Genomic DNA, 14,174 nt, shown 5'->3' on the forward strand with positions numbered 1-14,174 from the left:
CGCATTACAGAATTGAACCAAGTAGTTAACTAAACACCACAACAAATGAACCAAACGTTAACTGAGCACCACATTGCACAATATAACATACTCCTAATGGAAGATCAAACAGTTAACCAAACCAAGCATGCTTAACAACTTGGAAATATAGCAATTGTATTTGTTTCTCATGTATTTAGTACAACCAAATTTGATTTATTTCTCACATGGTATACAATAACAGAATGCAGCCACAACAATTGAACATCGCATTGCAGAATTGAACCAAGCAGTTAACTAAAGACCACAACAAATGAACCAAACGTTAACTGAGCACTACATTGCACAATATAACATACTTGTAATAGAAGGTCAGACAGTTAACCAAACCAAGCATGCTTAACAACTTGGAAATATTGCACCCTAAAGAATTGAACATCACATTTGTAGAATTGAACCAAGCAGTTAACTGAACACCACATTGCACGACATATAGAACATATACACTATAGCAGAAGATTGCATGGTAAAAGTAGATATCACAATTCACTAGAATTTGTTAAGGAAAGACAGTAGCTAGCAAACTGAACATGGGTCCTTATAGTGAGCTAATAAGATAAGCTACTCCTCATTGTCGGAGATATCGATGATGATTGGCTCATTGGACATGGAAGAGGGCGAGGCCTCCGCATCGTGGGTGCCCTCATTGTAGTGGTGAGTTGCCTGAGCCGCTCCGCACCAACCTACTGGCTCTCGAGATGAGGTAAGCACGTGCACGCTGAGAAAACACCTCGTAGTCTTCGTCGAAGGCACTGACGGTGGCCTCAAGAAAACGCCACAAACTGTCGTTTAAAGCAGCCACCCGCGTCGCGGCGTCAGCGCATGAGGCGTTAACGTTGGCCTCGATGGTGAGCTTCTCCTCCAAGATTTGGGGGTCGGCACGAATGGCAGCCATCGCGACCTCATCCACGCGTGCGGCCGCGATTTGCTTCTCCACTGCCAAATGCTCCTTGAGATCCTAGCTATACTGTGTGCACCATGGCTTAGGTCGGAGCTTATTTGGTGGAGGGGTCGGTGATTTGGGTGGAAGGTGTCGCACTTGCGCCGACGGTCGGGGCATGTGGGATGTGGAAGGAGAAGGCGGATGGGGGTCGGGTGTGGATTACCTGCCTGGATAGGCGAGGCCGAGCAGCGTCAAGGAGGGTCGTTGGCGAGGAGGCGGCGCTGTAAGCAAGGAGTGAAGGTTTCAACTTGCAAAGGAAGGTGGAAAGGGGGGAAATGTGGCTTTTGGTAAGGGGGAGGGGGCGGGGAGGTAGATATATCCGTGGAAGCCAAAAATTTGGAATCGCTTCAGCCAAAAAACTGGCGCGCAAAGTGTCATCAGACATGGTCCCTTATTCAGAACCGTGTACGATATGTGAACATCACAAACGATTCAGATAGGTTAACCCGTGTGTGATGAGTTTGAACGTCAAAAAATTTTGGTTCGAATTTCCATGGTTACAGTGGTCATCCACATTATTGCATAATTTGGGTACACAAAGGAGACTACAGCACACCCACACTTCTAAACCGAGCAAGTTTAGCAATTAAACAGAGCTAGCTGACCTAAACATTACTCTAACTAATTAAAGACCGACGCTCTTAATTAAACAAAAGAAAGAGTACTACTACGGCTGGTGCTCGTCGATCTCCGCCGCCACCTCCATGCCCAGCTCGCGCCCGACGGTCTCCTAGGGAAGGGGCTCCATGGCATCAATCGCACCATACTCGGCAAGAATCTCGCCATCCGCGTCCGCCATATCTTTGGAATAGGCCGCCACAAGCAGGGCATGGGCGGCCATGATCTGGGCTTTGGCGGGCTCCGTCGTGGCAAGGTATGCCGCGCAGGAACGGATGGCTACTCGAACTCTCTCGGAGATTGCCAACTCTTCGGCCATGGGTTGCCGACCGTTGTCAAAGAAGCTTCCTTCGATTTGTGCGGTGAGCGCCACAAGCTGGGCGTAGATGGCGTCGACATGGTGGTCGGCGGCCTCCATCAGTGCTAAGGCCGCTGCTACGGAATGAACAACTGCTGTGCCGCTCTCGCCAGTTACTATCCCCGAGGCAGATGCTTCTGCCGCCGCTTGAGAAGCAACAGTGGCCGTTTGGGCTGCCTTGGCCGCCCGGACGCAGATTGCGGTCGCCCTCACAAAGCTTGTTAGCACGCGCCTGGCGGCTGCGGCCGCGCTCTCGCCGGAGTGGGCCGCCAAAGTTGGCCTCACGACGCGGGTCCACGTCCCCATCTTTCATCAACGATGATTGAACAGTGAAATGATATTTGGGGAGTGAGCTAGTGTGCTTGACACGCCGGCAGTGGACTGTAGCCGACGCACCTTCTCGCTTAAGCCATAGGCGTACTATACGCCGACGGTGCTCCAAGATATTTTGTGTTGCGTCTCACACGATTGGTGATAATAAACTGTGCGTAATCTATTTGATTTTTTGTCTTGATTTGAATTACGTAGTGGGGTCACGGTTGCAAAGGATGGTGTTTGAATTGCTAGAACCTTTATCTGCAGTGAACATGCAACTATAGGTGTGTCATCAAAAAAAATGGAATTATTCAGGGTTCTTTTGGATGTTTTTATACATTAACTTGGTTTTGTAGGCATTTCAGGTGCATAATTCAAATTTGAACTACATGCACATGCTCCAGTGCATATAAATTGGTTGAAAAATCAAATCTTTGTCCTTTGGTGCATGCTTAGGTCCCATGCAAGAAATGGGAATGAATGTCAAACACCCTGCCGGCGTCACTCGGCCGGAAACATTGAGATACCTGGTTTTTAGATTCTACTAAATCCAAAACTCATCCGAAATTCATGAAACTTGGCATGCTCTCATGGAGCGGCATCAACATGCCATGGTAAATTTTTTGTCCCATTTGGGGCAGGTTTGGGTATATACTTCTCACAAACCACTGCTTCTCACAGCAAGCATGATGATTTCGGTAGGGAACGCCCCACCTTTGGGGACGAAACGATATCCATTGCCTCTTATTGCTTTCAAAAAATTTCTCATGTCAACATAGAACAACAGGAGTGTTGTGTTATTTTTTGTGATTTTTCGGGGTTCGTTTGGACATTTTTATGCATTAAGTGAGTTTCCAATGCATTTATGTGCATCATTCAAATTTGAACTACATGCACATGCTCCAGTGCATATAAATTGGTTGAAAAATTAAATCTTTGTCCTTGGGTGCATGCTTAGGTCCCATGCAAGAAATGGGAATGAATTTCAAACACCCTGCCACCGTCACTTGGCCGCAAACATTGAGATACCTGGTATTTAAATTCTAGTAAATCGAAAACTCGTCTGAAATTCATCAAACTTGGCATGCTCTCATGGAGCGGCATCAACATGATGTGGTAATTTTTTTGTCCCATTTGGGGCAGGTTAGGGTATATGCTTCTCACAAACCAGCGCTTCTCACAACAAGCATGATGGTTTCGATAGGGAACGCCCCACCATTGGGAACGAAATGATCTCCATTGCCTCTTATTGCTTTCAATTTTTTCTCGTGTCAACATAGAACAACATGAGTCTTGTGTTATTTTTTGTGATTTTTTGGAGTTTGTTTGGACATTTTTTATGCATTAAGTGAGTTTTCAATGCATTTATGTGCATAATTCAAATTTGGACTACATGCACATGTTCCAGTGCATATATATTGGTTGAAAAAAATCAAATCTTTATCCTTGGTTGCATGCTTAGGTCCAATGCAAGAAATGGGAATGAATGTCAAACACCCTGCCACCGTCACTCGGCCGCAAACATTGAGATACCTGGTATTTAAATTCTAGTAAATCCAAAACTCGTCTGAAATTCTTGAAACTTGCATGCTATCATGGAGCAGCATCAACATGCCATGGTAAATTGTTTGTCCCATTTGGGGCAGGTTTGGGTATAAGCTTCTCACAAACCAGAGCTTCTCACAACAAGCATGATGGCTTCGATTGGGAACGTCCCACCTTTGGGGACGAAATGATATCCATTGCCTCCTATTGCTTTCAATTTTTTTTCTCGTGTCAACATAGAACAACATGAGTGTTGTGTCAATTTTTGTGATTTTTCGGGGTTCGTTTGGACATTTTTATGCATTAAGTGAGTTTTCAATCCATTTATGTGCATAATTCAAATTTGAACTACATGCACATGCTCCAGTGCATATAAATTGGTTGAAAAAACAAATATGTGTCCTTGGGTGCATGCTTAGGTCCCATGCAAGAAAAGGGAATGAATTTCAAACACGAGGGCACCATTGATTGTCGGCTAAACATTGAGATACCTGGTATTTAAATTCTAGTAAATCCAAAAGTCGTCTGAAATTCATGAAACTTGGCATGGTATCATGGAGCGGCATCAACATGTCGTGGTAAATTTTTATACCATTTGGGGCAGGTTTGGGTATAAGCTTCTCACAAACCAGAGCTTCTCACAACAAGCATGATGGTTTCGATAGGGAACGTCCCACCTTTGGGGACAAAACGATATCCATTGCCTCTTATTGCTTTCAAAAATTTTCTCATGTCAACATAGAACAATAGGAGTGTTGTGTTATTTTTTTGTGATTTTTCGGGGTTCGTTTGGACATTTTTATGCATTATGTGAGTTTTCAATGCATTTATGTGCATAATTCAAATTTGAACTACATGCACATGCTCTAGTGCATATAAATTGGTTGAAAAATCAAATGTTTGTCCTTGGGTGCATGCTTAGGTCCCATGCAAGAAATGGGAATGAATGTCAAACACCCTGCCACCGTCACTCGGCCGCAAACATTGAGATACCTGGTTTTTAAATTATAGTAAATCCAAAACTCGTCTGAAATTCATGAAACTTGGCATGCTATTATGGAGTGGCACCCGACATGTTGTGGTATTTTTCGTGTCCATTTTGAGAGAAGGCGCACTCGAATAACAGCCAACAAAGGCATTTTGAAAAAATAGCTGCCACTTTAATATCTCAAACGTTTGTATAATTCAAACCGTGTGCGTTATGTTAACCATTACCGTGACACCACATGTCTTGGTTTTAATGGCTATAGGTTTTAATGGCTCTTGATCGCAAACGTTTTAGATAGAACACCTGTATGCAAAGTGAGAGCAGGATTTGTGCATCTCTTGAACACAAACGGTTCTTTTGGATGACCGACGTGAACCACTTACAAACAATTTGGTAAGATTTGCAACTAAAATTCAGTAATTAAGCATAGATGGAGGCGAGGAGGCGTGTTCAGCCAGGCGTGACGCAAGGGGCGCAATACTATTCGATTTGACAGCAGGCGGCGCAGTTCCCGATATGGCTTTAATGCAGACGAGGGAGAGGGTAGCGGTTCCCGAAATGTTGAACGGCCAATGATGCATCCTCCTTCGATTAGCATCATGTGAATGCATGAGGGAATTAATGGGAGGAGGACCGGGAAAAGAGGCAGCACAATGTGAATGCAACGCAGTTTGCACTCATATAAAGGCGCCCCTCCATTCCAATGCATCTACCACATCGTACGCACCTAAGCACCTACACTAATAAGCGCAAAAGTGCTCACTCCAGACCTATGGCGGTGATGCACGCGAGCAGTCAGCGACTGTGCCAGATGGTCCATGATGCCGGCATGTGACATGGCACCATGGATCGTCTCCACACGGTGTTGGCGACCGGCTGGTGGATGGCCACCGTCGATGCCATCTACGACTCTCAATACGACCAGATGATCGTTCGCACCACCAACAGGTTCATCACCGTCAAGAAGCTCGCGGACGACATCGCCGTACTCCTCCAGCCCGAGCGCCCAGGCTCCTCATTGCCTGCCACCCTAATCGGCCTCCATGGTCGGAACCTCTTGCAAGCACTGGTGGCCCTGCGACTGCCTGCCGACGCCACAAAGAATGTCCACCTGGAGGTCGCGCTCACCGTGAGGCGCCTCACCCTGCAAGAAACCGTTGACCTACACATCCATGTGTATGATCGAATTGTGTACATAGGTATCTACAAGGCCAGTGAGGACGCTACGACGTTGGCCTTCTTCAACTGGCTGGAAGCCTTGGAGGCCATTGCTGAGAAGCACCTTGACCTCGCCACAAAAGCCACTGCTCCTTAGCCGCTGGTCGGTGGCCCGGCGCACTGAGTTGAGGAGGAGGAGGTCGTACGTTGATGGATGCGTCTTTCTTCTTGCCTCCTGTAACCACCACTGCGATCACATCATCATGGCTTTAATTCTTATTGTGCTATTGCATTCTCATTCTAGTCAATACAGACATGTGCGATCCCTTTGCTTAATTATGTGCATCACTGTAACTTTACATTTTTTGTTTTTTGTACACATGTTGATTAGCTTGAAGAAGGTCTATCTCGTTACTTTTTGATATCTTTTGTTTTTTGAACACATGTTGATTGGCTTGAATGAAGGTCTATCCCGTTACTTTACGACATGTTTCCAAAACATTAACCTCTGTGTATTTGTTCTCGAATTACCGGGCCTTTTTGCCGCATATCACACACATCTTGTTAAGTTGAACCGTTTATGTTCTCTCCCCTAATCGAGAACAGTACAGTCGACTGAACCGTATGCCGTATATCACACACAACTTGATCTGGCTGACCGTTTCTGTTGCTTTCCCTAATAGCAAATAGTTCATCAAAGCGAACCGTATGGCGTATATCGTACATGCATTGATATGGCTACCCGTTTCTGTTGTTCTGTCTAATCACAATCAGTTAGTCTGGATCAACCGTATGCCCTGCTTCGCACACGGAACTAAAATCTGAACCTTGTTTGATGCATCCAGCATCGCAAACATTTTGCACCTTTTTTGACGGTTTTTACACCACCATTTGCGATTATGGCATCGCACACAGTTTCGTCGAAGGGTCTCTGATTGTAGTGTCGCGTTAGCAGCATCCTGCAGTAGTGGTGCCACCTGGAAGGTTAACTCTTCGGACCTATAGTTCTCGGGCGTGCCGAATACCACATCAAGTTTGATTTCTCCCAAACATCGTGCTTCTCGACTGGGGATAATACCTCTAAGGGTTGTACTGCTCTGCTGGATGCGTCTCCTGTCCATTTGCATTTTGTCGAGCGTGTCCTCATAGATGAGGTTCAATCCGCCGCCCCCATCCATGAGCACTTTAGTGAGCCAAAAGCCATCCACAATTGGGTTTAGAACTAAAGCGGCTGGTGCTCAGACTGATCGGGCCCGTGGTTCACCAATGGCGTTGAAAGTTATCGCCATGTCGTTCCAAGGGTTTATTGCAGCTACTTGGTTAACTTCGGCGAGGTCGTGGAGCTCCCTTTTACGCTGATTATTTGAAGAAAAGGTCTCGAAGACCGTAAGTACATTGAGATTGTTATTCTCCGAGGAGTACTTTGCTGGGGTAGTGTTGGCGAGGATGGCCTCACCGCTTTTAGCCACATGCCGGAGTATCCAACATGCCCGAAGGCTATGTGTTGGTTCCGAATTCGGCATCGTGTGTATCTGACAAGGCTTGTCGAGCCATTCATCAAGGACAGTTCTATGTCCTGTTAAGGGCTTAATTTTCTTGTCCGTGGAGCGATGATCAGGTGCCCCGCGAGGGTGCATCCTTTTTGCCTGGCCGGTGGGTGGCTTAAAGGCCGATGGTTCCCACCGAGCTGTCTGGGCTTTCCAGTCGTTTTCCATTGCGCAATACTTCTGTACTATGTGTGCCAAATCTGCAAAGTGCAGTATGCGGCGTCGGTTGAGGGCATTGAGGATCCCCTCGTTCGTACAGTTGCGACAAAGTACTGATACCGCATCTCGTCACAGCAATCTTTAATCTTGTTTTTAACGAGTAGGAATCTAGCCCAAAAGTGATGTATTGTTTCTTGAGGTTGCTGCCGTATATACATTAAGTCGCATATGTCAGGGGGGCCGGAATTGCTTGGAGAGTATTGATTGTGGTGGGCGGGTGGGTTTAAATATGAACCCTGACCCACTGAGGAATCCGGATTTTGCAAAATTTCTGAGGTCACTAGCCCAGGATCCGGAGTGTCCTGGGGTTTTTTAGGCTCAGCGCCTGATTCTATGTTCGGAGGACAGATGGTCTCTTCTCGAAGATGGGTGTCCGGCTCGCAGGGCTCGGTGATCCAAACATAGTTTGTTTTCAGCATAGGAGGAGCGGTATCCTCAACTTGCTCTTCCATGACGGTCACCAGGTGGGTGACAGGTGGGGACCTGATTTCCCTCTGATCGGGTTTAAGCCCAATCAGATCATAATCTGTTGTGACCCCTAGGGCGGTGATGCGATCTAGCAGTTCGTTTAAAGACGAGATATCTGCCGGATCCATCTTATCGACGCTTTTCGGGGTTGATGCAGAGATGGTTTTAGGCAATCGGGGGGACCGCTTTGGGCTCGGCCGGGCGGGCGCCCATGGTGAAACTGCCGATCTGGAGGATCTGCCCAGGAACTAGGGCCCTTCCAGAGTTGATCTTGTCGTTGACGACAAGGCGAGCCATCGATCCTTCTATCGACAACACGGAGGAACTCTCAATGAAAGCACCAATGTCGGTGTCAAAACCGACCGATCTCGGGTAGGGGGTCCCGAACTGTGCGTCTGAGGATCGAAGGTAATAGGAGGCGGGGGGACATGATGTTTTACCCAGGCTCGGGCCCTCTTAATGGAGGTAATACCCTACTTCCTGCTTGATTGACTTTGATGAGTATAAGGGTTACAAGAGTTGATCTACCTCGAGATCATAATGGCTAAACTCTAGATGTCTAGCCTGTATGATTGTCCTTTTCTCTACGGACTAAACCCTCCATTTTATATAGACACCGAAGAGGCCCAGGGTTGTACAAAGTCGGTTTATAGAGAAAGGAAACTATACGACTAGCCGCCAAGCTTGCTATCCACGCCAAGGAGAGCCCCATCCAGACACAGAGAGTGGCCTTCTATCTTGTACCTTCACGGCCCATTAGTCCGGCCCATCGAGGACCCCTTAATTCAGGACTCCCTCAGTCGTGCCGTCCATGGAGGTTGTGCCGACCACGCCTGAGGAGGTGGACATGGATGAGGACGTTGCGCCGGAGGAGCCCCTAGCGGCAAGCACCGTAACTACGACCACTACAACAAGGAGGAAGGTCCAACCCACTTCTGCAAGGTGATCCTTGCCCCTCAATTTGAGTGCATCCCGATGCCTCTAGACTTCACCAAACACTTCCCGGCGGTGTCGCAAGAGTTCAAGCCGAGGACCAACACCGGCTGCTCGTGGAGGGTGACTATCCGGCTGATGGACGGCAGGGTAACCCTTGATCAGGGTTGGGCCCCCTTGGCCGCCGTCCATCAGATCAGGATCGGCTAAATGGCGACGTTCAAACTGCTCACTCCCGAGACGCTCAAGGTCATCGTCTTCAACGACGAAGGCATTGAAGTGGTGACCAAGTGCGGCAAGAATGACGACGCCTTTGCCGTCAACGTTTAGGACTGCCCTTCCTATGCTCTAGCTGGTTTAGTTTCTTAGTGTACCACTTTGAGTTTGAACTGATACGTTTAAGTGTGACACTTTATTTAAACTGCGGCCATGGTTTACAACTATCTTTTGTTGTGTGTGTATGATTTTTCTTCACGCCGCTGTGTGCTGGTAATGTCACCACCTCGCCGAAGAGATTACTAGACAACATCTGTTGAACGATAACCAAACAATATACAAGTGTCAAAATTTTTGACTATTTTTCTCATCCAGGCTCCATTGAGCCAGGGTTAAGCTAGCCATGCCGGTCACAAGGCTACCAAACACTCCTTTGCGTTCTGGAACATTCTGCTCGCCTCCAAATAACCCACACCCAATTTCAAAAATAAATAAATAACCCACACCCAAGGGCGGGGAGTCTGCCCATCACTTCCCTGCGTCCAGATTCCGGAAGCACCCTTCCGTCGCCTCTTCCATCGTCCGATTGCTCCGTGGTGCCCGGCTCGGCGAGAAGCCTCTGCCTAGGTGCGTACGGCCGCTCAGCTCAACCGCCTCTATCCGCAGTCTTCGATTTCCTCTTTCGCCCCTCGCTTTGGTTGGATCGTCGGCTGCCTGCTGCGATTTTAGCCCGGATGGTTGCGTTTAGGTCGGGAATTTTGGTCGAATTGGGAATATAGGATTCCAACAAGATGAGATGCCGCTCCAATCCCACGTTTTTCAAAGTTGTGGTAGTACTAATTTGTAAGTCTAGTTTTCTACAGCTTCGGTATAGATCACAATGGAAGTATTGGGGTAGCAATACCAGTGGGAGTTCTGCCCCCTTTTGGTTGTGCGGATAATCAATGGAGCCTCCAATTCTTTCCTCTGTTTCTGACTGAACCTCGGAAATTAGGAGTAGTATACAGGATGACAGCAATCGGGTTCAAGATTGACCCCATGGTGTTAACAGGATGCATTGAGTTTATCTCCATCGCTAATTTTCTATCTTCCCTTCCCGCTGATAACACACCACTCAAACGAAGTAGCCAGCCCGGCCAGCCCATCTCTATTTTTCAGTTGCCAAACGAAACCAAGCCGCCGGCCCGTATGTCTATTTTGTGGTTGCCACCCCATATCAAGAGGATGGTTGCTCGGTCGAGAAAAGGATGAACGGCCTATGGCACCTCCGACCGCTGGCTTCTCTCCAGCCGTGTTCGAATCTGCGTAGACGGGCATGCACCGGCAAGATGCCTTGGCACTGAACATGCACGGTGTATTCCTGGCAGCGCCAATGGTGGGACAGAGCAGGATGGGCATGACTTTAATTTCCGTCTCGTCCGCAGCGACGCACATGGCGCTGGCTATGGTGACACGGACGAGTAGACGAAGCCAAGACAGACGTGCATCCGACGCGGCGGCAGAGCTGCAGGCCGAGCGTGGGCATAGCGGTGGTTGTGATGCTGACATGCAGCCGGCGCGGCTGCATTGCACGAGCTGTAGAGAGGGCAGCGACAGTGGTTGTGCATGTGTAGTGAGCTATGGCCGACGGCGGCGCGACAACACAAAGAAGCAACGGTCCACTGGGCAAGGTCCGGTCCACCGAGTCATAGTTGCACCAGACCACGTGAACCTTGAGTTAGCAGGAATGCCGTTGAGATCGAGTGAGCTTGTTGAACTGGAAGAAGAAGGAACAATTAAGGAATCACTGTCATAATCCATGCACGTAAACTATGGGCATGGCAATCAGCTGGATCCATGCATTGCTGAACATGTGCATACACAAACTGCACATATCGAGAATCATACTAGCAAACTTGTAAGACACCTGAGAGGTACTCGATCAAGTTCCCTGATCATTACGTGCATTAAAACGTATGGCTGACATGCACTTTTGAGCCTTCTTCTTTTGGGGGGTAACTTTTTCTTGGGGTAACAAATTTGAGCTAAGACTTCAAGTTGCTTTGTGTTTCTTGGTAGTGCCACGCCTAATTATGAGCATGGTCATTTTCTTTTAAATATATTCACAGACTAATTACTCACACCAGTAATCATCTCTGTAAAATTGAAGTCTATGAGGAGCAAATATATCTATCTCACGACATTACTTGAAGCCAACATATGTCTTTATTTTGATTCAGGCGGATTTGGAGTTAGCAGTGCACTAGGTAAACACTCGAGTACGACACAAACAATGAAATTTATTTTATACCCGTTGCAAGGCACGGGTTGCTTATAGGTGGAATTAATTAACATGTTTATTTGCTAGAGGTAGGCTCTAAAGCTAGAAGGACGCTAAGCTTGGAGATATCGACGCCAAGGCTTGCACTCACTGTATGGAAACTTTTAAAGAGCAATTGCATACAATGCGGGATGGTGCATGCGTCAAGTAAAGATGAGATAAAGATGACGCCCACCATCAACATAATTCAAAAGTCCACAAAATTATAAGTCGGTGCAGGGAGGCGTTCACGAAGGGGCGTTCCAGAGCATAATGACCTAGCTCATTGCCTTCGGATTGGATACATTCATCGTGAATAAGTTGAAAACGTGATTATCATTGGAGACGATAGTGAAGAGGAGAAGTGGGAATGCAAAAGCGTCGCCGCTAGGCACATGACAAGATTTGCTTCTCCCGTTGCAACGCACGGGCACATTTCCTAGAATAATTAAAAGAAAGGATCTAGGCCTTAATGTGTTGGAGCTATTAAATTAGAAAAAGAAGGATTTGATTCCCGATTAAAACCGGTGAAGACTTCATGGTAATTAATGAAAGGATCATACTTAAATGCCATTAAACAAGGATTGTATTTAAATGAAATCAGTGTGACATTACGCCCCGCAAAGAAAATATGAACACGACTAAATTGCGTCGTATTTTTTTATGTTCATTTTGTAGAAGGACGATGCTGCGTTGCAACATGTTCCTTTATAATGAATCCGATGCTGTGGAATATTATGCTTATGCAAAACATCAATTTTTCCTGTTGGAACGCACAAGCATATGTGCTAGTGAATGGAAAATCAAAGAAACAGGTTGAGGGTCCCACCTGCAGGGTCAGAAACTCTGCCGTAGTCCTCGTCCATCCACTATTATAATCGCGCAGACGAGACGACGACAGGCGTCGTACCATTCAGCCCAGTCTCCGATGCACTGCCCGCTTTGACCATCCTAATCACGCCGTAAAGCGGTAAAATCCCCCACCTGATTCAAAACGGCGCCGCCTAAACCCCTCCTAACCCCCCGTGGTTAAACTCCGTGGCCGAGAGAGGCCAAAAAGTGTTCGGCGACGCGCCGTGTCAGTTCAAGCCCCAAACTCGCCGCCTCCGCTAAACCTCCCCTCCCCTCCCCTCACGAGGCGAGAGAGTGACGACGCTCACGAGGAGGGGCAGCAGCAGAGTCAGAACCAGCAGGCGGCGCAGCCCCTGCAGCAGACGGCGGTCGAATCGCGGGGGAGAGGTCGCCGGCGTGAGGGAGGTCCGCCCCGGCGACGCCGCGCAGCCGTTTTCTCTCCGCGGTCCCGTCGATCTCGTTTTTCAGCCCCCGCTGCTCTCCACCGGCCGATCCCGCGAGCCCAGGCTGCAGATCGTTCCATTCCGCGAGGTATTTCCGGGCGACGACGCTGATCCGCTAGGGTTCTTCTAGCGAGGCGCTCCTGTCCTGTCCCTTTCGTTTTATTCTCCGGTCCTGTCGGTCCTTTAACGCACTTGGCGATTCTCGTGCTGCTTGCAGGGGAGGCGAAAGGGAGCGCGGCCTTTGGACCGGGGGAAAGGCGAAGGGGAGGGAGAATCTTCGGGTTTCGGCTTTAGGAGCTCCCGGCTCATGGATTTCTTCAAGCTCAAGAAGTTCGGCAAGGCCCGGAAGGGCTCCAGGCGTGAGGGAGAGGCCTTGGAGTGCGACGAGGACGCCAACGGAGGGAATGTGGCTTCGGAGGGCGACATCTTCGAGGAGAACCCTGAGGCGGCCGCAGGGGCTGGTGTGGCCAATGGGGGAGGGGCTGGTGTGGCCAACGGAGGAGAGGAGGTTGGGGAGGAAGAGGAGGATGAGGACGATGATTTCATCACCAACGAGGTGAAGCGGAGGCTCAAGGAGATGAGGAAGAACACCTTCATGGTGCTCATCCCGGAGGAGGAGAATGCTGAGGTGGAGGAGGATGAGGACGGGGAGGAGGAAGAGGAAGGGAGTAGCTCTAGGGAGTGGATGGAGTCCGACGTCGGTGAAGGGTTCCCGCTATGTGGCTTCGACTCGCTCTATGAAAAGTACTCTCAGAGAATGGTGGCGTTTGATAAGACGATTACACAGGTCTTTAAGGATTCAGGTGAAAAATTTAGCACATTGTAATTTCTTGTATGGGTGCTTAGATTTGTTGCGTGTTGACTTGAATGCCACATTGCCACGCAATGTGTTTTACTTTGTTGCTGCTATCTGACTGGCCATATTAGTTTCGAAGCAACACTTCAGTCTTCATTTGCTACATAATGACACCATTTTATCTACCTAGAAGTGCACATCATCGGTTTTGTTTTTTGGTTTATGATAGATTCTAAAAATCTACATGGTGAAAAATATAGCACATTGTAGTCTTTTGTATGGTTGCTTATAGTTTTTGCATGTTGAGTTGAATGCCACACAATGTGTTTTACTTTTCTGCTATCTGGTCTGCCATATTAGTCTCAAAGCAACGTTTCAGTTATCGCTCTATTTTTGCCACACAACTGCGTTATTTAGCCCATACGGAAGTGCGCACC

At 47.9% G+C, this 14,174-nt stretch overlaps 1 protein-coding gene across 2 annotated transcripts in view; it reads left to right on the plus strand.

The window, feature by feature from the left end:
• The first annotated feature begins 9,851 nt into the window (after nucleotides 1-9,851).
• The window catches only part of LOC119337153, an 11,068-nt gene continuing 6,745 nt past the window's right edge, over nucleotides 9,852-14,174 (plus strand). Inside the window, exons 1-2 of one of the 2 annotated variants that reach the window (XM_037609266.1) lie at nucleotides 9,852-9,974; nucleotides 13,159-13,744. In XM_037609266.1, the coding sequence (XP_037465163.1) occupies nucleotides 13,249-13,744 (496 nt within the window). In that variant the 5' untranslated portion in view covers nucleotides 9,852-9,974; nucleotides 13,159-13,248. Of the gene's footprint in view, nucleotides 9,975-12,693; nucleotides 13,030-13,158; nucleotides 13,745-14,174 lie in introns of those variants that run through there. The other variant, XM_037609264.1, reaches the window with a different exon arrangement.

This window comes from Triticum dicoccoides, chromosome 7B (genome assembly GCF_002162155.2).
Source record: "Triticum dicoccoides isolate Atlit2015 ecotype Zavitan chromosome 7B, WEW_v2.0, whole genome shotgun sequence".
Taxonomy (NCBI): domain Eukaryota; kingdom Viridiplantae; phylum Streptophyta; class Magnoliopsida; order Poales; family Poaceae; genus Triticum; species Triticum dicoccoides.